Source organism: Furipterus horrens, unplaced genomic scaffold (assembly GCF_987537825.1).
Source record: "Furipterus horrens unplaced genomic scaffold, mFurHor1.1.pri manual_scaffold_2, whole genome shotgun sequence".
Classification (NCBI taxonomy): domain Eukaryota; kingdom Metazoa; phylum Chordata; class Mammalia; order Chiroptera; family Furipteridae; genus Furipterus; species Furipterus horrens.
In genome coordinates this window covers 28982830-29010322 of record NW_028327172.1, presented here as the reverse complement: position 1 = coordinate 29010322, position 27493 = coordinate 28982830, and the positions used below count along the sequence as shown (strand labels likewise).

The 27493-nt window shown below is 34.2% G+C and overlaps 1 protein-coding gene across 4 annotated transcripts in view; it reads left to right on the top strand.

The window, feature by feature from the left end:
* The window catches only part of GAS2 (growth arrest specific 2), a 118746-nt gene that overhangs the window by 15168 nt on the left and 76085 nt on the right, over positions 1 to 27493 (top strand). For all 4 annotated transcript variants that reach the window (XM_090267621.1, XM_090267620.1, XM_090267619.1 and 1 more), the window contains exons 3-4: positions 3256 to 3377; positions 25945 to 26086. In XM_090267621.1, the coding sequence (XP_090123747.1) occupies positions 3256 to 3377; positions 25945 to 26086 (264 nt within the window). The remainder of the gene's footprint in view (positions 1 to 3255; positions 3378 to 25944; positions 26087 to 27493) is intronic.

The window sequence follows — 27493 nt, the reverse complement described above, 5'->3', positions numbered from 1 at the left end:
TTAGTAATATTAATGCAATAAGAATGAGATAATATATTATGCCATACAAGGATTATATCTGATTTCTTACAATTATATAGTACATTTAAAATGTGTATTTTATGATTCTTAATCTTTGGATGAAAAATATATTACATGTGAAGGTTTTTAAAAATACTTCTTCGTCTTGCTTTTTTCCTTCATTTGAAGCAGCACACTTCAACTATAAAGTATGTAATGGTGTCTGTTTTAGCCAAAAAAAAAAAAAAAAAAAAAAATCTCACCTTTTGGAGCTATAAAATATACAGAGTTGAAAGCTGACACCTAATATATTTTTCATTAGATACAGATGTTCAATGTAAATTCTTTCTTCAAGTATTCATGAAAATCAGTATAACTAAAGATTTTCAGGTATAATGCATAAAAATAAAAATCATATCTTTTGGTAAATTGATAATAATTTTTAAAGGAAAGACATTTTGTTTTTATAATTTATAAATTCTTATAACTATTATAATTATCTTGTTACTTAACATTATGAATAGAATCTTTAAATTGCCATGGAGCTTAATGAAATAAAAACTGAAGACCGCATGCAAATGTGGAAAATCTTAAAACTAACATATATACATTCAAGAATTTTTAATGTTTATCTTTTTTTACCTTGAAAGTTCATTGTTAATTTTGAAATTATTTCTAATATTTATTTTTCATTCTTGTTTGCAAAATAACATTCATATTGTTAGAAAATGCATGTCAATATGGTGAATGCATGATACAAATTTGCTTGTGCTGGCTTTTTGTATCTTGAGACTATGACTTTCATTCCTAAATTGAGTTGAGCTGCGTACAATTTTGAAATAATAGTTCTGAATAAGCTATGTCTTTGCTGAGTACTTAGAGCTACTGATGTTTTGCCTCCTGCAGAAGTCATTATTCTAACTGGGGGCTGAAATGTGAACTATCCAATAGGGAAAAAAAAGAACATTAAAAAAATTAATTCTCTTTTCTATTTTTACCTATCCTTCCCCCAAGACAGAAAAAAAAACCTTTTCAAACAGATGTTTCTTGAAACCCCAATATATTAAGTATTGTGAGTTTAACTTTAAGTCAGTAGTTTATCTGTTGTTCCATTTGGGTTATATTTAACTCATCATGAATTTGTGCTGCATGCCTTTTTCTTAAGACAAAAGTTAATCTTATGAGAGTCTGAGTATAAAACTTTAAAATACCTCATTTTATTTTGCCTTAGCCACTTTTTACAAAAAAATAGTACCCAGTATTTTTGCAAACTTTTTCAGTAGTTTATTTCATCATTTGTTAATTCACGTGGTCTCTGAACACATTGACTAGGGGCCTACTATGTGAATAACTTTACGCTTACCTTCATAGGCACACACACACGCGCGCCTGTGCACACACACCCACACACACATGGGTGCGCACAAATACACCTCAAGAGGTTTACAGTGTATTGAGGGACAAGAACTTCATACAAAACATGTTACTAGCTACAGCAGTTTGGTAATGTCAATGTGAGTGATACCCATGATTATAACCATATAGAAAAGAGGTCAGTTTGCATTGGGAGGATCTTTTTCTGGATTTCTGATTAAAGGACAGCTGGGACTTGGCCAGACGGATAGAAGGCCAGATGTTGTAGGCAGGGGCTCTGCTAGGAGCAAAGGCATGACAGTAGGATCTGGAAGGTCTGCGAATGGCACCATGAAGGCAGGGAGCAGGCCAAGGAGCAGAGTGTAAGAACGTTAGATGAGTGGATTTAGGGAGATATTTGGATAATTGGGGTAAAGTAAATATACTTCATCTTTTAAATAGAAGAGAAGACTAGGGGACTATTCATAAAGATGAAGAATGACCCAGCTAGGGTGGTGGTTAACAATAATAATTTTAACAATGAGTGTGATATGTATTGGACAAAAAAGTTGAAGATACAAGCAATAGCCATTGCCCTTGTTGCTAGAGGTTTAGGTATCAGATCAGGAAATTATTAAGATTATGGTACAAGAAACAGAAGAAGCATGAACCTATAGGATTTATCACTAGTAAGTTATAGGAAATTTAGACAAGAAAAGGAGATATTCTGAAACTTAGAGAATGACAAAACCAGGAGCAGGAGAGAGCTTTGGGGGACATGAATTTGGGGGTGCATATAAGAAGTTTAGCAGTTTTACAGGGGCTGGGGGAATGGAACCATCAGGAGTGACAAATAAAAGGTACAGGGTTTTTTTAGGGTGTTATAAAAATATTCTAAAGTTGGTTGTGGTGTTAATTGTATACTTCTGTGACTGCAGTGTACTAAAAGCTGTTGAATTTTTCACTTTAAATGAGTGAATTGTAAGGTATGTGAGTTATATTACAATAAAGCTGTTCTAAAAGGGGAAAAGAAAGAAAATATGCTTTGGGAGCATATAAAAAAAGAAAAAAGAAAAATAACAGGTGACCAGTTAAATGTCAGGGATGAACAATTGTGGATCTTGTTCATAAGAGCAGTAGAAGGAACTGTGAGTGGTTGTGAGGAGAGAGAAAAAAGCAGAGGCCTGAATCTGATAATTCCACAGTACAAGGACTGAGGCAGGAAGGAGAATGGGTAGAGAGAGGGTGTTTCCTTACACAGAGTTTATCGATGGTGTTGATTTTATCTGTATTATCTTAATCAGGAAAGCAAATTCAATGGAATTTAGAGATGTGGCTTTAAGCATTGGCCGTGCTATTAAACTTGCCAATGGTGGTTGATTTTTGATATAATGTGACTCTATTTCAAATTAAAGAACAGAGCTATGGTGTTCTTATTATCAAAGACATAGACGTAGCACACAGTACAAGTTCTGCTTTATGCTCTTGCCCTACAGGCTGAAGTAATTGAATGGGACACTGAAGATGAGAACTAAGCAAATCTCAGACTCTAAATTGTGCAATCATGGGTAAAGTTGGTTCTTTGAGTTTCATTGACTGCTCAATTACTAAACGGTGGGACACTTTCACCCAGAATATCACTTTGTGACTTTTAATTTGAAATAAAATATTTATGCAGTTGAAACTATATTATGAAAATGTAAAACATTGAGATTCTTGCTACCAATGGAAAACATAAAATTTCAAAGAACCAATTCTTTCCAGTGAGTTCCTATCCCAGACACTCAACTCAGCTGGAGTAGAAGTTTTTACAGTAAAACTATATCAACTATGTTGACATGAATGACACATTTGTGTTGGGGAATGGTTATACTTTTATAATGCTTCCTTTTGTTATTTCAGGGAAGGAAATTACGGCAGATTCGTTTATGGAGAAATTGGACAATGGTGCCTTGCTCTGTCAACTTGCAGAAACTGTTCAGGAGAAATTCAAAGAGAGTATGGATGCTAATAAGCCCACCAAGGTAAAAGATCCCAAGGCAAAATAACTGTTAGGAGGTGGATTACACTTGTTTCTGCTTCTGAATTGAATTGAATTTGAGGATTTTGTTGAGAATTAATGCATTACTATCTATAACAACAAAGCAGAGAGAATGCTTTTTAATTAGGTAACATGTTATTTGTTTTCTAATTATATAAATTATATAATCTTTTGGGTAAGTCTAACTAAATAAAAGCTTATAGAAATTGATGGTATTAATATAAAACAAGTACTATGTATAAATTGGCTGAATCTGATGTACTGATTAAAAATTTAGCAGAGAAACCCTGGCTGGTGTGGCTCAGTGGATTGAGCATCGGCCTGCGAGCCAAGTGTTGCTGGTTCGATTCCCAGTCAGGGCACATGACTAGGTTGCACGTCAGGTCCCCAGTTGGGAGCGCAAGTGAGAGGTAACCACACAATGATTTCTTTCCCTCTCTTTCTCCTTTCCCCTCTCTCTAAAAATAAATAAACAAATAAACAAATAAATAAGTTATTTAAAAAAATATTTAGCAGAGAAATAATTTATGTCATCAGGTAATGAAAAAATATCTAGCCAAGGGAGATTTAATAAATAAGTATCTATTTCAAAATAGATTATGGCAGAATATTGGAACAAAATATCTGGAGTGCATAATTTTTTGTTTGTTTCAATAGGTAGTAGTGTTGAATTAACTAACTTGAGACAGATTATTTTCATTAAGATTGTTCAGATTTCTTTTCTGCACATTAATTCTAATATTTGTTTCTTTTATTGTAAAAACGAAAGTGTGATGTTTGATATATTTTGAAGGAAAGTTGATAGATGATACTTTTCTTAATTTTTAATAGAGAAGGAAAAGGTTAATAAAATAAGGTTAAAATAATGTCAAAGTCAGCTTAAAATAAAAATAAAAAACAACTTAAACTTTCTGCAGCTCTGGCAAACAGACTAAAACTGATTATTTATGTATACTTTCTTTATGACTACTGAACTAAAATCCAAAAAGATTAAGCTTCCTAAAACACTGTATTGTTTTACAGCACTATACTTAGTTTGGGGGTAATATTTTATATCACTTTGTAAAGTACTATACAATATAAAAGCCTCTTTATTTTTTCATCTCAAAAGCAGCTGTGTGAAAGTTGTTTTTTTTTTTTTTTTTTTTTTTTACATTTTATTTATTTTCAAAGAGAGGGGAAGGGAGAGAGAAGAAAGGGAGTGAAACATCAATTGGATGCACACCACCAACCAGGGAGCTGGCCTGCAACCCAGACATGAGCCTGACTGGGAATCGGACTGGTGACCTTTTGGTTTGCAGGCTGATGCTCAATCCATGGAGCCACGCAAGTGGGGCTCTGGGAAAGTGTTAATGAGTTTAGTGGCTCCAAAATTTGCTGCACATTGGACTCAATTGAGTATTATTAAAAACTACTGACCTTGGCTAGGGAGCAACCTGGGATGTCTAAAAAACTCCTCAGGCGATTCTAATATTCAGCAAAGTTTGGGACCCACTGCATTCATTGTATTCCTCCATTGGTTAGATGCAGGCAAAGTGATTTGTGCAAGATTAACAACAGATTCACTAAAACCCAGGTAGTTAGCATTACATTGAATATTTCCCACAGAGAAAAAGAAGGCTTTCATTCTGGGTATAAATAACCCGGAGGTTATAATAATAAGTCTGTGTGTGTGTGTGTAATTATCTTCCTCTTTGGAATTTTGAAATTTAGGGATAGTAGTGGCAAAGATAGATGAGCTGGTTAATACATTCTCTGAATTAGTGAAACTATGTTGTATGTAGGGAGATGTTAAAACAGAATTTAAAAAAAATCAACAATAAACTTGATCCCATCTGAATTCATATCACAGGAAGCTCTTAGTCATTTTCTTTTAGCAGGTTAAACCTCATGTTTTCATTGCTATAGCAATATTTTTGATTGATAGTTAATTTAGGGATTTTACAGCTGTGTAAACACATTTGCGTGAGTTTAAGTTATGCCTGCTATGTGTGAAGTGTGTCTGTGTTAAGAAATATTTAAACCTTCTTTAATATTTGAAAGAAAATTTAATATACATGTGAGATAGTTTACATATTTAATATTTTAGTTATAAATTCATGACTGTTACATTCCATTCTGGCTTGATAAAATACCCTAACTGAGAATAAACTGTACTCTGATTTTTATCTTCTTTCCATGCATCAATAGATCAATAGAAAAAAAAATAGCCTATGTTTGTTAGCTATAAGTATTAACTTTTGAATTTTCTTACTTTGTATGGAAACATTGTAGAGATACCACAGAAGTAAGCAGTAGGAGGTAGAAGCATTTAAGTTAGTGTGCAGCAATTTAATTTTCATTAATTTAATTTAAATTAATTTACGTATCATAATATGATCAATTCACTATCATTATAAATGTTAATATTTCTGGGGCTGAAGATCATTAAAGGCAAAAGTCTAAACAAAACTAACCTTTCTAATATCCTGTCAGGATGAGAAGACAAAACAAGTGATAAGTTCAAGGTTAGGTTTTATGCTTTATGACTCTTAATTATCTAACTCCAAGTTGACATCTCCCATTAAGACAGAATAATTGTTATATTGCTATATGAACTTTCACTTTCTGGTCTAGATAGAGTTCAAATGTATGAACGCCTTCATATTGTATATTTACTCTGTTCTTTTTCTACCAGTCATGACTTGTTAATTTTTGTGCAAGATTCTCTCAACCACTAAGGTATCAACATGGTGCAAGATACCCAAAGTGTTCAACCTCTCTCTTTTTCTCCTAACATTCCTTTCTCTTTGTCTCACTTATCTTGAGAGTCTCTGCCCCAAACATCAGAGTTTCTCTGGGTTCAGAGCTTCCTTTGACTTCAAAGAGCCCTGGGTAGTTAGATCAGGTTTGAAGCACAAGAAGGGGAAAGGAAAAAAAATAGTTCTGTTACCTAGGAGAATGCCACATTATGCTCGAAGGAAGGAACTGAACATTCACCACCTAAATGTAGAATCCGGTCCTTGTTTGGCTGAAAGAACATCCTAGTCAGATAGAATGCCCATAGAACTTTTGCCCATCAAGAATACCTAGTTCTCTGAGCTGTAAGATAACAATACTTCAGGATGTTGTACCATCCAGGAATTAAATTAAAGACATAACAATTTGAGTTTTTCCCTTCAAAAAATCAATAGCATGTTTGTTCAGAGAACATCTTGTCAAGATTGAATTCAGAGAAATCTAGAAATTTGTGTTTATTGCTGCTATCTCTGACAGAATAGGAAAGTATGGTAAAGAGATAAAAAATGTTTCTTGAAAAGATCTCAATTGCAATTAATTTAGAGTTATTCGTATCTGGCTATACAATTAAAATAATTGTATATTCCTCAAGAAATTCATGGTTTTGAGATGCAAATATAATGCTAGGATTAAACCAACAGTGATGGAGGGAATATAGGTATAATGACGTGGAAATACATGATTTTTTTTTTTTTTTTGATGAGTTATTTTGCTGCTGGGAACTTAGGGGGAAAGCAAAAAAAAGAAAGAGAGAGAGAGAGAGAAGGAAGTTAATGATAAAGTTCAATTCCTCAGGATTTAAAATAAATAAGTATATATATATATATATCTTTCAATATTAAATATATTAAATTATTTCCCAATACACAATTAAATTCCCTTGTCACCATTTTTTAAAATTCCCTGACCACCTGGAAAATTTTCATCTCTATATCAGAGATAATGAAATGCCTTGCTTAAATGTTTTTCTCATTGGGAGTATTCTATACCATTACAGAATTTTTTTTATTTCTTGATTTTAGAAAGAGAGGAAGGAAGGAAGGGAGCAAGGGAAGGAGGGAGGGACAGAGAGAGAGAAACATTGCAGAGAGAGAGAAAGAGAGAGAGAGAGAGACAGACAGACAGACAGGAATGTTGCTCTGTTATTCCACTTATTTATACATTCATCAGTCTTGTATGTACCCCGACCAGGGGTCAAACCCAAAACCTTGGTGGATCTGGATGACACGCTAACCAGCTGAGCTACTTGGCAAGGTATTCTACCACCTAAAAGGGATATGCCTAACTGGACTCAGTGCTATAGTAATAAATGTTAGTGTATCACGTAGAATGATATGAAAAGAAGCTTGACTTTTTTTTCCCTACATATTGTCTATGAATAGTATGGGACTTGATGTGACCTAAATGTAGAAAAGGAACAGTGTAAAAAAGTAGGTATAATAGGGAGGACATGATGTACTTATTGAATTTACCTGGATCTTCAGGCCTAACTGAACTAGTCCATATTTAACACTTCTACTCGGTTGACAGTATTGCTGGACACAACTAAAAATATGGGCAAATTGATTATCTCACACTTAGTGCATGATCAACAGCTCAAGCTTCATGGTCACTGGTATCCTCAGATGAAGAGTCAGCCTCCCTCACACAATAGCAGCTAGGAAGATTTTCGTGATATCCTTTACAAAGAAGGCAATGTTTCTACATAGCTCCTACTACTAGGCCCAGAAGCTTCATTTAGTTGGCAAAAGCCCCATCCGGGATTCTCATGGGATTCATCTTCTACCTTCTGGAATGCATGTATTTTATGGAACCATCTAGTTTGTCTACTATTCCTGCTCTTCAATATCACATTAGCAAAATACTATGATATAGAAGAGTTTAGTATCTCGTGTGATGTTAAAATGTCCATTGTTTCTGCGGTTTATGTCACAGAGCAGGAGCTGATATGCAAGACAGTAAAAGAGCTCTGTTATTTTTCTCAAGTGCATCAAACTGCTTCTGGAGTTTTCTATTGACTGGGATTAGAATATCGCATTTTCCAGGTGGATAGATGCATGCCAATTTACTAATATACTTCTGTGAAAAGACCTCATCTGGGACAGCAACTCTGATTGAAGCTGTCACTTCATTTTAATTTTTCTGCTCTTTTCCACATCACATCCAACTTTTACATTGGCTTACGTTGAGCAGAGATGCGATAGAAATTATTTTTCTTGCAATGCTGGATCATTGATGATAGCATGAATCTATGATTTTTTTTCAAAGTTCTAGTATTTTATTTCCTCCTTCTGCCAAATAAAATGTTATTCCATATGCCAAGCAATAAAAATTCTGACAGTTGCTGTTGTCAGATACATGAAAATTAGTCATTCAGGAAAAACATATAAAAATAGCCTGATGTGTTCAAAAGAGAGTAGTCATAGTGTGAGGTGGACTTAGGTTAAAAATCCATTTATCACCTCATCCCCAGAAAGCGTTTTTCTTTCTCCAGTGCATAGTGTACAGTTCAGGTCCCTTTGAAGATCAGCAAGAAGCTGTATGGTAAAGACTTGAGATCACGACTCTTTTCATTTACTGGGTCCCGAGTCTATAAATTGGTTTTGGTCTGGGAACTGAGTCATCAGAAAGATTCACTCATTTTGCTGTTGTTGCTGTTTTTTGTTATACAACTCAAGAATTTAGGGCATTGCCTTTCAATTTACACCTAAAGGCCTCATGATTAATAACTCAGTCAGAGCTCCTATGGAACAGATCATTCTAGGAGATTTGATTAGCCTGCTTTGTGTTCTGTTGACCACATCCCTCTTGCCTGTGGAAGTTAAGTGCCAGCATGTATTTCTGCCACCCTGAGAATCTCTATTCTTATTCAAATGAGAGAGCTCCTGTCACCAGCATTCTCAATTGGGAGAGAAAAGTCACATAAAAAAGTTCTGGAACTTTCCTTACCAACCTGTTCTTCACATTTTAGTGAAAAATAGAGCCACTTTGGGCCCCACTCAGCAACACAGTCAGCAATATACTTAGATGAGATGTACATTATAAACTGCATGCAGTATATCTTCTCCAAGTTTTAAATTCCTTTCTGTGTATTAAACCAACTGACTTCTGGCCTTTTAGTGTCATTTAGCGGGGGCTAGCATTGCACATATGTTGATGTTAGCAAATCTACCAGACTTTACAGGATCTTCTGTGGTTGTCCATGCTAGCACACCCAATTTTAGTGCAGTTGGAGTACATCAATTCTGCCAAATCTAAAGTTACATCCTGTTCTTTTCAGACTAACACTCTCAAAGTTTATTACATAAAAAAAAAAAAAAAAAAATCCCTGCAGTAATATACTTAGTAGCACTCAAGTGTTTAAATGTGTGTTGAGGCTCTGTAACTGGTTGGCCAGGAATTCCTGTGTTGGCCAGGAGTCTTGTGGCGAGATGAATCAAATCCATCCTGATCCAGGCTGCAGTATTTTGGTACCTGGTAGAGGTTGTCAGCTATGGCTGTGGCTAGCTGACATTTTAAGGACAGAGCAATTGTTTCAGGAGTGTCCAGGTTAATTGATACCCTTTTCTTAGCCTAGTCCAGGAGAGTACCAGGGATGGGGGAGTCCACCATGTCCCTTCCCTACTTCCTGAAGAAGTGCTTGCTGTTTTCACCTCCCAATTTATCTGTCCTTTTCATGTCTCTGCCCCTCCTCCACAATAAGAATGTTAGCTCTTTCCTATTTGAAAACAGGAATAAGCAATTAAGCAAAGGATAGGAACCAATACAAAACACAAGTTATATTATTTAAATTCATTATATCATAGCTATTCTGTGGAAAATTTTTCTATATTCTAAGGCTCACATGCAAAAGAAACCTGATAGATTTCTCCAGATTTGACTAGAGAACTTTTGTAAGTTGCAAAATTTATGAAAATGTTAAAACCATTTGTTCTGATTAATTATACTGAAAGAAGAACTGGGTAGTCGTTCTATTCTCCCTATGAAGATATTTCTAAATTATTGTTTATGAAGAGGCAATCAAAAAGTATAAAGACAAAATCTACAAGGAAAAACAAAATAAGGTCCTGTCAGGCAGTTAATTATTAAAAATATTATGTTATTTTTCTATACTTTGTGATAGTTCTAGTGTTTATCATCTTTTAAAGTTATCAATTTGTTGTGCCTTCTGTTGTTATCTTAAATAAGTATCTGAGTTTATATTCATAATCCTGTATTTATTTTCATAAAAGGACCCTCAAATAGTATAAGTTTAAAACACCACAAAAAGGGTTTATTCTTCAACCCCAACATAAAACACGGGCTGCTAGATTTCCATTCCATACGTTCCCATATGAGCCTGAACACCAATTCTAAATATTTAATATTTTTCTGAGTGTTGATTTCTGAACTTTACTCTCTGGTACCTAAAATAACAAACAAAGGCCTTGGAGAGCCTAGGATTTGTACCAGTCCTTAAGGTTATAGAGCATGGATACATGGGCAGTCACTTTAGAGTGCTACTGTCAGAAACAATCATTTTAAACATTTTTTTAGTAGAAAGCACAGCTAAATGGAAATGGTTAATAGTGTGGACTCAGCAGCCAGACCTCATGGTTTAAATCCTGACTCCATTTATTACCTGAGAAAATCACTTAACTTTTTGTGTCTTAATTTCTTCATTTGTAACATGTAGATAGTAATAATACCTACATTATCAAGTTGCTATGAAGACTAAATAAATTGATATACATAAGCACTGAGTATTACCTACAACATATGGGTGCTCATTAGCATTAAGCTATTAAATTTTTTTTTTATTATTCGTCTCACAATTCAAATTTTAGCAAGAGAGAATCTGATTAGTGTGATTAACAGCCAACTCTCTGACCAGGCCATGGCCTCACCTTGATTGACATTTGCTCAGGCTGAAAAAAATCAGAAAGGGTTTATTTCCCAAAGGTAGGAAAAAGGGATCCTGGAAGAGGAGAGATGTCTTTTATGATCCCCTCCATAGTTATGGTTTCCCCATCTGTCAGAGCATCTGTACCATATTGTTATACTTAGTTGATTACTTGTCTTTATTAGATTGTAAGATACTTGAAGATATGCTTTATGTTTTATCCATATATATATATATATATATATATATATATATATATATATATATAAAACAACTAGTATATAGGTGCCCAGTAGATATGTTTTTGGATGGATAATGCATGGACGGCCCAATGTAGCTATATACTTGTAGATCCAAAATGTTGTTATCAGTGGGTTTTAGCAATCCTTAGTTTTTAATGCTGAAGACTTCTATTCTCACTAAGTTTAAAATTCCTCCCTCTTCTGGTTTTGCTTAACTCAGAAGTCCTTGATATTCAAAATTGTAAGGAACAAAGTTGACTTTTAAGTAGTGGAGAAGACAGAGAACTAGCAAATTTTCAGGGTGTTGAGGGGAAGAAAAATCTGAGGACATCAAGTGTTGACAAGATGACAAGAGATTGGCTGATGTAACAGACCCTGGGGGTCTAAACTAGTTAGTAAGAGAATTCTGGGAGAGGTTAATCATTTAATTAATTGTAGATGTTATTATATAGTCATGCGATATGTTATTATTTGAGTTCAGAGCATTATCTAAAGAAAAAAATAATGGCAAAATGATCATATTAATATTCAAATGTTTTATTCAACTTGAGGGTTATATTTTAGTTCTGTTTATAGTTTTTGCCATGGTCCCAATAACATAGAATCAGATGAGTGACAACTGTGGTTTTATGGAACTGCTCACCATTGAGAATTAGGAAAATGAATAATTGTGGGGCCTTTCATGTAACAGATTCTTAAGAGGTATTTTTGAACTAAAACGAGGTATTGTTACAGTAATTAAGAGTTGTATCTTTCAATTACTGAAGGAACTATAAAGATGAATCACTGTGAGTTATTTTTGCATCTTTTTCTCAATAACTGCTTTTTTGTCCAATAAAAATAGTTGGAGAGTGAAATGGGAATATAAGAACTATTGTTTCTTCTCAGAGCCTCTAATTAGCCATCTCCAAAAACACTATTTAACAACCAAGATAAAAATATACTGTAAAAGTGCAGGAGGGAATCAGAGAATTTCAGTGTTTAAGCACAATGAGTAATAAATGCTACTATTGGCTTTCCAAAAGTGTGTTATTTGATTAATCAATGGATAATGCAAAAAGGAGATAAAAATGATCATGGAGTACAGTAAATTCATCATTTTTTTAACTTAAAATGATATAGAATATTATGAACTATAACTCATCGGCAGCCGTCCGTCTCGAGAGACGATGGTGTAGCTTCTTAAGAGTCTATCTGCACCGCCGAGAATGGCTGTGCAGTCCGACTCGGGAGTGACACGGTATCTGTCTCCTCCCGTGTTGAATCGACATCTTGCGATGACGCTGGAGTATCCTCTCCAGTGAAGCTGAAGCTACAGAGCCTGGGCAGGGTGATATGGAGGGTCTGCTGTTGCCCATGCAGCAGACCCCCCCTCTCTTCGCAGCTGAAGGGTCCAAGGGAAAGACGGAGTCAATACAGCTTGGCTTCAGGTGCGCCGCAGGAGTTGCCGGTGTTGACTACAACGTCAAACCGCCTTAGGGACTCCGGCTCCGGATTTTCTGTCGGGGTTTACTCCCTTAGCCTTTCCCCTGAAGAGGTATGCCGCAAGGCAGCGGAGGTGTTTTGGAGTCAGAGTTTTCCTTCTCTGATGTGCCCTGACTGGAAGATCGAACCAGCGACACTTAGCTCGCAGGCCGACGCTCAATCCACTGAGCCAAACCAGCCAGGGATGAACTATAACTATTTTATGATAATTGAGTCCTATTTATATATGTTATTTGTTAGGAATAAGAGATGATATTTACCGTGATGTTAATATGCATATGTGTTGGTTGCGGGAAAGGGTGTGACAAAGATAGTCTCCTCAAAAAATATACTCTGTATTATGGAGAAATATGATGTATGTGTTAATACATAGATTTTGCAATCAAGCTTATAAAGTGATCTGAAAAAAATTAATTTTCAGCAGTTCCAGATTAAAGAAGAGAAAGTCTATATTTTATTGTGTGGTTGACTTTAAAATAGAACTTAAAACATGAAATATACACTGAAATGTTTTTATACACATATTTTATTACAATTTTATTTTTAGTGTGTCTCATCTACTTCCTTAATCAAAAGTTATATCAATTAAAAATAATAGTTGCTTTATAAAATGTATTCTGCAGTTCCCATTGTGTTTATATCCTTTATATATGGGCCTATTGCAATGATTTTAAGTGGATTTTAATACATTAATTTGACCATTCCTACTACTCACACATTAATAAATCTTTTATTCTTTTTATTATTATAAAGTGAAGGTCTAAGTTATTCCTTTTGCTTGTCCTCAAAGAATCATAGAGGAATTGCCACTCCCCCTCTTATCATATAACTCCTTTGGTGAGTGGCAGAGAAATCCAGTAAGTATCTAAGAAGGTAGGCTGAGTTCTTTGAAAAAATTACTTAAGATAGTATAAAGTTTGTTGAATTATCTATAGATGGAATTAGAAGTTAAACTATATTTTGGCTTTACATACTTACTGTTGTTTGTACAAGTGGTTAGGTCCAAGACTAATGGAAAATGACCATGTGCAAAACTTGAAATTAACCTTTGTAGCAAGCACTCTTGTCCGAGACAGCTTTCTTTTTATGTACTTGAAGCAAATGAAATGAATCATAATTATTTCAGAATTCCCCTCCCATTAGAGGAGAGTAAAATATAATCTGTTCTCATGTTTACTCCTTTTTTTAAGCTATTGTTAACAAGTTGTTATCAACTATTTAATTTTTATTTTTTATTGAATTTATGGAGTGACATTTCGGGTGTACAATTTATAATATATCATCTGTATATTGTGTGTTCACCACCGCAAGTCAAGTCTCCTCCCATCATCATTTATCCCCCTTCACCCTCTTCTCCCTCCCCACACCCTTTTCCCCCTGGAAATCACCATACCGTTGTTTGTGTCCATGAGTCTTTCTTTTTTTCTTTGCTTAAGCCAGCCTTTTAAAATAAACTAGAATAAGCTGTTATTTCCCCAAAGTCTAATGTTGTATTGGAGTTTGCTTCTGATGAGCAATTTTAGCTGAGATGTGAGAGAGACTATTTCTAGCCTATCCAGTGCTCTGCTCAGAGTCTCTGCATTCCAGAGTAAGGGGGGTAAGGCAGACCAGGTGGCAACAGTTAGAAATTTACCAAGTTTCAGAGGCTACAGGTTTATGTGAAACTGCTGAATAAAAGACCCTCCTTCAAAACTGGCCGGAAGTTCTTGGTTTTTAAAAGTTTAAACTATAAGTTAGTATTTGGTACAGTAAGTAACAGTTGCATTAAAGGCACATGCAGCATAAGAGTAAAAATACAACATGTTGAGTTGAACTTTCAGAAAGCATGAAAACAAATTAAAACAAATTCTGGATTAGAAGAAGGAGGTACACACACACAGACACACACACACGCACGCACACGCACGCACACGCACTTTTTCATATACATAATTCCACAGGACCAGCAGGATATTGCCCCCTGAGCATAAAAAGTAAACCTGATCAAATTTTTCCATGACGACATCATCTCTTCCACTTACCGGCTTACATCCTGCACTTAACCGCACGCAGGCTCATGGGTAGGACAAGATTGTAAAAGGAGTGTAACTGGGGACCTGTTTTCGTGATACTTGATAGCCCTGATTGTGGTCACTGCCGTTTCAAAGCACTGTGGATATAGAACACTGTGTCATGAAAAGTCACTCTCACCATATGGAAACGAGAAAATTAATTATTTTTAAATGAACTGTTACTAAATGCTTTGGAGAAATTGAGGTCACTTGAACAAATCAATAATGAATATGCATGACATTTCTTAAAGGGGAATATTTACAGACTTCATAACAAGAGCCTTATTTAAGGGACTGAAAATTAGGGGAAAAGTGTTCCTTTTGAACTTAAAAATGGCTGAGGATTGCTGAACGATTTAAAATGTAACTACTCACCCTATTTATGAGTGTGTGGTCCAAGGTGTATGGTACTGGTGCATTACAGAATAGTGGCATAATGTTTTTTAGATGAGGTAATTCAGTTTATAGTCAGTCCATAGAACTCTTCAACTGTACCCTAAGCTTTCAGAGGCTGACTACATGAATACCTTCTATTGTTTTACTTAGCAGCTTGAAAATGCATTACATGTCATGCATGAAGCTGTCTAGTATGTATGTAGTGTTTATGCTACTTTGCTAGTCATGTCTAATTTCACATCACCTTAGGCTGCTTGTCTAATGGGTGCCTTGCTGGCATCCCTGCTCCATATAAGAAATAAACAATGGAGCCATTTGTATATCTTGAAGCAAAAATTAAAAAAAAAAAAAAAAACAACCTACCTCAATCAAGATTGTTAAAAATAATTAAACTTTTAAAGTAAAAAAAAAAAAAAAAAAGATAGGAATCCTAAATCGGAATGAACCAATTAAATTATGAATAAATTCAGAAAATCTCTTGAGAGTCTATTTTGTTCTAACTGTTATGAAGGATTGACCTTTCCTTCTAGATCAGGGACACTGGTTTTTCTACCACGCCTTCAGGAGCTAGTGTGTGGCTGTGGGACACAGTGAGGCGTGCTGGGTCAGCAGGTAGGAGCCAAGCTAATTCACACCATGGAAGCTATAATATAAGGAGCTTTGTCCTTGTCCTGAAAGCACTAGGAAACTCCATTTGCCTTTTGAAAAGTCTGTTATGATTGGAATGTGGAGTGGAGACACAAATGCATAGCATGTTGAAAAAAATTAGAAGATGGGACACATTGTCTGTCACCTGATGGGCACTTAAGATATCTGAGTGCCCAAAGTCTACAGTGCTGTGAAGTTACCAAAAAAATGAGGACAGTTTTTGCTTAAAAAATGTTTAGAAATCTGTAAGCCACTAAAATAAATTGGGTTTCCTGGAATCCACCTATAAAACAACCTTTAGACGTCTGAAAATGCTTTTCTTTGTTGGATGCATTGCAGATGGGTACCATAAAAGTAGGTTAAACTAAAATATTAGAATCAGTGACTCTGTGAACTCAAAATTTGCTGTTAATAATTATAAATTATTACATCTTTGAATATACAAAGAGTTTGTTGGAAAGGAAAAATTCAAGATACATTCTTTTAAGGATTTTATTTATTTTTAGAGAAAGGGGAAGGGAGGGAGAAAGAGAGGGAGAGAAATATCAATGTGAGGGAAAAACATCGGTTGCCTCTTGTATGCGCTCCAACTGGGGACTGAACTGCAATCCAGACATGTGCCCTGTATGGGAATTGAATCAGTGAACTTTTGGTTTGTGGAATGATTCCCAAACAACCAAGCCATGCTGGTCAGGGCTCAAGATATATTTTAAAATAATTTTCCTGCCTATTTCCTTAAGGTAGTTCCTTGATTGTAGAAGGAACACAGAAAACTGACATGCATTCTCAAAAACATCTTTAAAACTATCATAAATTTGTTTTATTTCCTATAAATAATTAATAATAGGCTATTAGTTTTCATTTTGTTGAGAATCTGAGGGACTGTCACACCTAGTATCCCACAATCCTTTTTTCTAAGAAATCTTTCATATTCAGAGAAGTTTCTCTTCCTCCCATTCAAACCTCACTCTTCCAGTCTTGCTACTCTAGCTGTGATTTAGAGGTGTTCTGAGATGGAAATGGACAAAGAAAAAGAAATTACTGTTTTGTTGCTTCTATAGAATTACCTATTTTTTCTTTATTCCCTTAATCCAGCTTTGACAACAAATGACATAGTTATTTTTCCAAAGCACACACATAATTTGGTTACTTTGTAGTTTAAAATGTAAAAATCATTTTACTACCCCCCACCCCATTATGAGCACTGAGATTGTAAGTTGTCAAACCCTATACATCTGCCTATAGATCCAGTTGTTCAAAATCGGGGAATGTTCACATGAAAATATCCGGATTTCCAAATTCTTCTGAAATCTTGGAGATCAAACAACATTGGGACTGCATCTCTTTATGGTCACAATGAGTTAGAACTAAATGAAATGGCTGCTCCTCCTGGACATGGAATGAACTCTTCAGTTTCCACCATCTCCACCATTCCATGGAGTTCCCTGGAGTAACCACTTCATTCTGTTATTTAATCTGCCTGGCCTCTTTTGGGCCTTTGAGATTACCATATTAGTAATTCTTGTTAGGCATGAAATACCTTTTGGGATCCTGGCCCAGTTGACTTTTCTGGACTCATTTTCTCCTATACATGTGTTCTGTACTCATCCGTAACACGCATGCTTGTTCAAGCTTCTGCCAGATGTTTCATGTAATGCAATACACTGCCATTCTCTCTTTCTCTCTCTGTCTCTTTTTATGCCTGGTGAGCACTTGAGATCTTCCCATTTTGTAAATTGCTTTTCCTTTGTAACGTCTTTCTGTAATGATGCCCAATCAACTTCTCCCCAAAGTTAAGTGCATACTTTTAAATTTCCCAAAGAACTACATTTAAGCTTCTATTTAAATAAACTTCTATTGTAATTCTTACCATATGATATTAGGATTTTTAAGTCTGTTCTCAAAGACACTGAGGGTCTTCAGAAATATACCTTGACTTTATTTTTTTTTTTTTTTTTGTATTTCAGTCCCTGGTACCTCAGGTTAAAAAATGGTACAGAGCTGTGCTTTAATAATGTTTGGTTAAGTTGAATCAGATTAAATTTCTACTAAAATTTTTAGGCAGTCCCAATATTTAAGTGAATTTAAAGTGTGAGACTAGACTTTTGGAGTTTTTAGGAAGCCAATCTCTGTCAAGTCACATGTAAACAATTAGATGGGAGAACAGAAGCTTTGCGTAGTAGCAGAGCATTTAGTTAATGATTCCCATGTGGAATGTGTATATGTAAAATTGGGCACAATACATATACAAATGGAAAGAATGCATTTGTTGTTGGATTTCCTACATTTTCTCCTTGGTGAGGCCATTGATGCATCTTAAACAACAATCAGTGACATAATTACTTTTTTATAGACTTTAATTTTTAGAGCAGTTTTAGGGTCATAGCAAGATTGAGCACAGAGTACCTGAATGGTATATTTGTTACAAGTAGTGAACCTACAGTGACACATCCTTGTCACTCAAATTCCAAAGTTATATGAGGATTCACTCTTGCTATGTATTCTCTGGGTTTTGACAAATGTATAATGACATATATTTACCATTATAATATCACTCAGAATACTTTCCCTGCCTTAAAAATCTCATGTGATAAATGAATCTCATGAATTTATTTACCACCTCCCCCAAAGCCCTATATCATTTTACCATCCCTATAGTTTTACCTTTTCCAGAATGTCATATAGTTGGAGTCATACAATACTTAGCCTTTCAGATGGGTTTCTTTCACTTTATAACATACATTTAAGGTTCCACCATGTCTTCTATGACTTAATAGCTCATTTCTTTTTAGTTATGAATAATATTCCATTGTCCAGCTGTACCACAGGTTATTTATTCATTCATCTACAGAAAGATATCTTAATTGCTCTCAATGTTAGGCAATTATGAGTAAAGCCTCTATAAATATATATGTGAAGGTTTTTATGTAGACATAAGTTTTCAACTCATTTATATCTTAACTTTTTATTGTCCACTTCATCTTTTAAGCCTGAAATTTGAGTATGAGGTTTGACCATCATTTCTAACATCATTCCATATTATACCAGAGATAATTTCAGATAATTCAAAATACTTAAACTATTTTCTATGTTATTTACATGATTTTCCTTCATTGTACAGGGTATACAAGAATTCTGCTATGAGAAGCCTTTTTTCACATTTCTTTATTTATGTGAATATTCTTACAGCATTATAGCATAAAGATTGCATCAAATTTTGCTGTAAGACTTGTTCTCTATAAAGTAAAATATATTGTGAGGAAGGAAATATAATTTTCCTTCTATTCTTTTAAGTTCTTCTGGTTTGTCTAATAATTCAGTTGACACGAGGCAGATTATCAGGAGAAAAGAACCAAACTTATTTTATATTCACATACAGGGGTTTTATAAGAATATGGACTCCAAAGACAAATTAGTTAGTTGAGTCTTGTATACCACTTTGAGCTAAGGAGAAAATGGTATGTGTGTTTTGGGACTTCAGAGGGCAGAAAGATAATTCACTTAGAGATGGAAAAGCAAATGTTTGGTAAATAAATGCTCGCTGAGCCATCTTTAACAATAAGACACAGAGAGAACTTGGATCAAAGGGGCCTTGCCAGGATCCTCCCTGTCTCTCACACCTAGTTCTTTTTAAACCATGTTTATCTATAAGGATAGGTCACTTCCTGGAGCTAGTCCTCTTATCTAAATTCTTTTAGGCAGTAGAGGAGAAGGTCAAAACTTTTTCCTGAGACTTTTGTTTCTTAACAATGACCACGTTCAAAATAGTCGGTATCCCCAAAAGCAAATTTTGGGTAGGCAAATTCTGTTTTCCCTCAATATATCGGGGAGTGAAAGGAGTGGAGAGGTCTGTATTGAATTCAGTCCTAGTGAGACAAATTGCTTCTGTACCAAATTCTGACTCAGTTTGTCTGAGGCATGAGGTCCTATTGCAGAGTCCTCAGGAGAAGTTGAGGTACCAGAGAGAATTTTCCCCCTATTTTTAATTTTAATAATTTTGATCTTAAAGGATATATTGTCATCCTTTCTAAAGTCACTTAGAAATTACATTTAGATATCTTGATGCTGTGACTGTTCAATGAAATAATTTTATTGAATTTTTTTCAATAAAACTAAAAGTGGTAAGAGGATGGAAACATTAATTCTCTCATGGAAAATGTGACTTTATTGACTGCGTATTTGAACAGTACATTCTGTATACTCTTTGGAAAAGGAAATATATTAATTCTTGGCATTTTCCACATCTTTTTTTATATCTCTTCTGTTTTATATCTGAAATAACTAAAAATGAAGGGGAGTAATATACTTCAAACTTTTGTGAAGAACAGATTACTTTAAACTTACTAGTATTAAATTTTCAGTTTGCTGTATATAGAGAAGTAAATACATCATTCTCTTAATTTTTGTCTAGTTTGAATATATGGGAGAGAATACAAATTCTTTATTTTAATGTCTCATGGACAAAAAATGGGAACAAATCAAATGCTGAAATATATTAAATTTCAGGCATTTGTGATCTCTCTGGAAAAATTAGAAATGCTATGGGCTCAAGAGGCTGAATGATTTGATTTTAACCATGCATGAGTTCATTATTTTCTTGGGAGAATTGGAGATACTATTGGAAAATGTAGATACTATAACTACCTAATTAATGGTATGTGATTCATGACACCACTTTTTGAGAATTAAGTAGGATAATCTATATGAATGTAAGTTGGGTTGTGTGCCTAGACTATGGTAGGCCTCTGCAGTGTTAATTCCCTTTTTTCCCACCCACCATATGATTCACAAAACAATGTTAGTAGTGCTTATGTGCAAAGCACTATATTTAGCCCTGTGGCTGTATAATGATAAACAAGATCCTGGTTCTCTAGGAGTAGATTATTATAAGTATTATCAATAGAATTAGTCACTCCTGCCCTTTTGAAGCTACAATGCCCATGACACCATAACTAAGACACACATGTTGAACTCTGCAGTATATAAGTAAACTCTTTATAAATGACCAACATAGATGTGTATTTCAGTAACTATTATATTGGGATTTGAGGGGAGTTAAAGACCTTGGGATGATATCAGTTAGAGGGAATCTAGTGAAGTGGTCAAATATTGGACTCTCTTAACCTTTCAAAAATGGCTGAACTTTCCTTATTATGAAGGTGTTATCTAATATTATAGCCACAAGCCACATGTGTCTATAAACTGAATAAAATTAAATAAAATTGAAAAATTAGTCTCCGGCCACACTCACCACTGTTCAAGTGCTCAGTAGCTATATGTCAATCTAATGGGTAATATAGATATAGAAAATTTCCATTATTACAGAAAGTTCTATTGGGAACCTATCATAAAGGTGAGGATCAAGTTTAGCATGAAGTTAGAAGTTGTTTGCCAATCTTTTTATAGTTTTTGTACTCATAAGAAAAAAATTAAATGTTTGCAAGAAAATTTGAGAATAGGAATTTATAGGCAATTTAGCATATTTTACTTGCATTGATGACAACAATAATAATCTTTACTGAATACTTCTATACTTAATTTATATTATTTAATCCACACTCATATATACATGGCCAATGATATGCAGTATTTTCTATGTTTATTGAATAAAAGAGGAGACTGAGACACTGAAACATTAATTAATTTGCCCCAAAGTGTCATTGCAAGAAGGCGACATAGCTGAGTTTGAACTCAGGTAATTGGACTCCAAAGCCCTAGCGCAAACCTAAATGGTAATGTATTGAATTAAAGCCTTTAGAATTTGTTTTATCGCAACCTAACTTGACTGTTGCCTGAGGGAATGGGGAGACCATTTTTTGAATTCAAACCATTCTCTTGCATGTTATTCACCCAATCTCTAAGTATTTCAGAGGCCATGAGTACATCTCTTGGGCTATTCCCATTGAGAGGCTGAGGATAAACTTAAGCCTCTTAGTATTAGAAAAGTTAATATACATCCTGTTGGCTACTTGCACATGATCCCAGTGGTTTATTGGTAGTCACTTCTCATTTTGCTATTATAAATATTGAATTCCATACCATGGAGGCTGGAGTATAGTAGTATGACCCTTGCTAGTGTACAGGTGGGCCTGAATTTCTACCCAATCTCAGTTCAGCTTGACAATTGTTCTCTACCCATCATTCTATATTCAGTAACTTTCAAAAATAGTTGGAAGGTGTTACTTACATTTTTCAGTTATGTATTTCTTAATTTATTGGAAGCATTTTATGTATAATTATACTAAGAATTTATTGAATTTTGAAGGTCCTAGAAACATATCCCTCGAGAATGTTAAAAACTCTAATACAGTCTTTGCTCCTGCTATCATGTTGATTATGATCTAGTTTGAGGGGTCCAGTCTAACAGTTCATTCATGCATTCATCAGTCAGGTTTGGAGGACATAATATATAATGGAATTCTCTGAAAAAAGTAATATAGTAAATAATTAGAGATGGCATGTAATTAAATACTGTAGGAATTGTTTGGAGAATTGAGCAGTAAAGGGAAAACTACTATGGAAGATACATCAGATGAGCTATGTGTGGAGCTTCTCTATTGAATCCCCAGTTCTTTAAATCTGAAGTACATATTCCTCTCCATATCTGATCAATTTTCAGCTATTCAAGTATATACTTCCATAATTAACCAGGGCAGATCTCTATTCTAAACCTCTTCTTCAAGATTTCCTTGGCAAGGTGAAAGTTGGTTTTATTCAATATTTCAGTTGGTTTACATCTTATTTACTAATAGTAAAGAAGAGATTCAGAACTGAATTTTTTCAGGATTTTCGTGAGAACCTAGAGAAATTAACATTAAAAAAAAATCATAGAACTAAAAGAGGTTTTCAGAACTTCATAAGTATTTTTGTGTCAAATGTGTCAAAATATTTTTAAGTTCCAAAAGTATTTAGTGCTGGTATTGTTGAATTTAACTCAAGTGAGATCAAACTTCTGCCCTAAGACTCTTAGTTATAAATGGCAAGTCAGCTCTGGGAAGACCCTCAACCCTTTGCTTTTGGTTGGTGTGCAATCAGGGAAAATATTGAATCCTACAAACTATGCTCCCTCAGCCAGTGAGCAGAGATCCTTCCTCCCAGTTACATATATGTGATGGTCTTTATAGGTACTGTATGTAAGGGTTCATTAGTCATTGGAACTAATGAAGCTAACTTTTAGAAAATTTTACAAAATTAAAAATTTTCATCTGTTTGATGATTGGAAGCTTTCTTTTACACTGTTTACAGCTTCTACTCTTCAGCTGAATGGAAACACTAAATCTTAACAGCTCCAGAACAGAAACAAATACTCCATAAATCACTTAAATGCCAAGCTGTTAGATTAGTGTTACTGATGTATTTCTCTGTATTGAGAATTTCCAAATTATGATGTATCAATAGCCAGCTGTCATTTTATTTGTCCCACAATGACTTTTCATATCTTTCAATATGAATGAATTTTAAATAAATACTTATATTTTTGGTATATGATATATAGACACCTTTGTAAGGACCACAGGCTTGTATGTAGGGAAAAATGCTATTTTTATTTATATACTCAGTGCTTATCCTGGTAAGTTCTTAAAAATTTGGCTAAACAATTTTGGGGGAGGGTTGTTGCTTGTGTATATTCCCTCAAAATGTGTCACTTTGTGGATTAAGTGTCAAATCAGTCTGTAGCTTCTTTCATGCAATATGGATATTGAATTCCTTTGTGACATACAAATCATGCTCCTCACATCCTCTAGTATGCCCTTAGCTATATCAAATATTTTCTAGTTCCTAGGTTATACTCTCTGTATGCAAATTCATTTATCCTTTTGAAGTGGTTCCACAAGGATTTTTTCCCCCACCCAGGGACAGAGGTAGTAGATCTTACAACATCTCAGTGTTGGATCTATTAATGCTCATAAAGATGATCTTTGCCTTATTCTCATCATAAAAAAGCTTTATAGTCACCTCTCAGAGATTTTTTTTCAAAAACTACAGTTTTTATGTTTTGGCTGACATAATTTATTTATTTTGCCTATTAATCTGAAAATATTGAAAAGTCACTCAGAATCCTACAATTTATTTTGAATTATGTAAAATAAGAAGTAAATGATCCTCTATGCATCAGTCACCTTCCTCAAATATAACTACTCTTGTTCTTATGTATATTCTTCCTGAATTTTTCTAAATTAACTTTATATAAATAAATACAATACTCATAATGCAACATATTTATATGCAATTTAAGTTTATATATGTCCATCTATATTGTGTGTTTATATACATATACATATAACAGGATGTGTGTATACACACATCACAAAATAAAATTGTGAGATAGATATATGTATATATATATATCTGTTGGCAAATTATTGTTTCTGCTTTAGAGTATGTAATGAACATCTTTATGGTTCAATGCATATACATTTATCTTAGTTTTTTAAAACAATTGTATAGAATTTTGTTGTATTTGAGTATTGTATTTTATTCTACCTGCCCTCTCTTGACATATTCTTATTTCAGTTTTTGTCTTGTTCAATCACTGTAGCAATAAATATACTTATACATATATTTTTAAGCAGTAATGATAATATATCTGTAGGATATATTATTGAAGGTGAATTGCTAGATTTAAGGATATATGCATTTTAATTTTAATAAATACTAATTGGTGTTAGTATATATTTTATAAAGGAGATAATACGCTGTTTCTGGTTGATTTTTACAATTCACATAGAAAAGTATTTCTCTGAAAACCATTTAATCAAAATAGTTAAAGGTGTATTGCTATATAGGTACCCCCCTTTTTATTTGTGTATATCTATAGTACCTAAAATATATATCTGTCTAGCTATTAGTGTATTCGTGCAAAAATTTTAATTATGTCTACCCTAAATCAAACTTAGTCAGCAAAAAAGAGATTGGAGATGGATAGACATAACCTTTAAATGACATAGTAACTGAGTGTTCTAGTTGTCTAGCCATAAAATCTTTGCTCATGAAAAAGTCTAGTAGTGGTTTGATGTTAGCAGAACATCATCAGTCCATTAATGGGCCATTATTTCATTTTTATAACCATCCCTATATATGGACTCAACAATCAGTGACATTTGGTTATATTTGCTGGTTCACAGTGAAAAGAGGAAACAGCCTATCTATGAATTTTAATCACAAAGTACTCTCTCTTGATCTTTTTTATCTTTGAGGCAAAGCTATGTAGCCCAGATCATCCAAATTCATGGCTGTCTTTCATGTAGAGTTGCATTGTATGACTTCAGGGAATGCCATGGAAACTGGTATATTCTCTTTCTAAAAATCCCCACACAACTCTTTAAAATGCTTGGTATGGTGCCAAGGGAGATTTCCTGGCTAAAATTATGAAAAACTGTTCATAGAAAAGTCTGTATAGGTTTACACCCTCCCTATCTTAAGAATTTTCTTGTGCCAGAAGAGAAATGATGCAGAATGTAAGCAATATGTTTCAAGGTCAGATAGCAGACATCCAACCAGAATGATTTTATAATATAACAGTACCCTATGGTTTAAAAGAAAATCATCTAGAAGAAAGATAGTAGAATGCTATTGTTAAAAGATTTTATATATTTTTTTCAGTATTGGTGATAGAGACTTGTGATGTTATATAATTGTGCTGCTTTCTTTTTGACTTTATAATTACTGTGTGATTTTTATAGTGTGTGTGTGCACATAAGATTGCAAATGTGTGTTACGTATATTATATATATTCATATATCATATTTCTGTTTCATTTTTCTTTCATAAAAGAGAAATATATTTATACAGACTTTGTTAGGAATACTGACAGACTATGTAGATGGAAGAGAAGGAAAAGGGAAAGGATCACTAGATGCTAAAATGTCTGTTTACAGACACAGATTTTTATAGTCTCTTAATGCCAGCTAAATTTTACTTACATTTCTGTTCCTTTCCTGTAGTTCTTCACTAACCTTCTTATTCACATGATGTCATAAATGTATAATGTGTCACTGTAATGATTTTGCCAGAATTTCTTCAGAGTGAGATTTCTTTTCTTTTTCTTTATTTTTTTTTCTTTATCAGAATCTGCCCTTGAAGAAGATTCCATGCAAAACCAGTGCACCTTCAGGCTCCTTTTTTGCCCGAGACAATACAGCAAATTTCTTATCCTGGTGCCGAGATTTAGGGGTCGATGAAACATGTCTATTTGAATCGGAAGGTTTGGGTATGTATTGTCTTCAGAATTTTAACTGATAAAATATTTACATTATTGTCTTTCTCAATACAACTATCAAAACTAACTCTTTGTGGGATACCGTTTCACAGATTAATTTTTAAAAATTTGTAGTTTGTTGTAAGCAAGTTTTTGAATGTAAAAAAATACATGTTCTATTACTATTGGTTATCTTGTGGGTAAAGAATAGGAACATAAATAGCACAATTATTTCTAATATAAAATCAAATAAATACAATGTAAAATTGAGAGATATTTGGAAAACATAGGGTTCAATTTTACCACCTGGCTCTAACTTGAACAAGGAAGGTATTAGCTATATATGATCCAGCCATGAGAACACTATTGTCTTTTCACTTGTACAAAGGTATGAAAACATCATTTCCTATATGTCCTCTTTGTTAAAACTTGTTAATTAATTAATTAATCAATTTTTTAGTGAGTTAAAATTCAGTCAAGTAAACATGAAATCGGAGTAATTAAAGCTAATGGAATAAAAGGCAGATACCTTAGTGCCCTGGACTACTTAGATAATTGTGTTTTTTTTTTGTCTTGTTTTCTTTTTATTTTATTTTATTTTATTTTATTTTATTTTATTTTATTTTGTGGTTATTCAATTACAGTTGTCCCATTTTTTCCCCCATTGCTCCCCCCTCCCAGCCCATCCCTTCTCCCAGAATCATATCCCTCCCCGTTGTCCATGTCCATGAGTCATTCATACATGTTCCTTGACTAGACCCTTCCCTTACTTATCCCCCTTCTCTCCCTCTCCCCTACCCCCTACTGACTACTATTCTAGTCTTTGCCTATTTAGTTCGTTTGTCTGTGTTGTTCTTTAGTCTCCTGTATCAGGTGATATCATATGGTATTTTTCTTTCTTTGCCTGGCTTATTTCACTAAGCATAATTTTCTCTAGTTCCATCCATGTTGTCACAAATGGCAGGAGTTCCTTCTTTCTTTCTGCTACATAGTACTCCATTGTGTAAATGTACCACAGTTTTTTGATCCACTCATCTACAGATGGGCACTTAGGCTGTTTCCAGCACTTGGCTATTGTAAACAGGGCTGCTATGAACATAGGGGTGCATAGGTTTTTTTGAATTAGGGTTTTAGGATTTTTCGGGTATAATCCTAGCAGTGGATTGTTTTCTTTTGTGATTGAATTTTGCCAAATCCACTTTCAGACCATAGAATAAGCTTTTGTGTTTTATGTGGACAAAATGTACGGTGTTTGGTGTTTCCCATTATTCATTTAATAGAATTGAGTGAAGAAAGGGACATCTAGAGGGAGGGGAAGCTCTTGTTTTTTCCCCTGGGGCTTTAAAAAGTCAATTCACGAAATCACATAATATCAAATATTAATGTCAAAGTAAGCTGGGCATCCTTCAGGGAGAACAA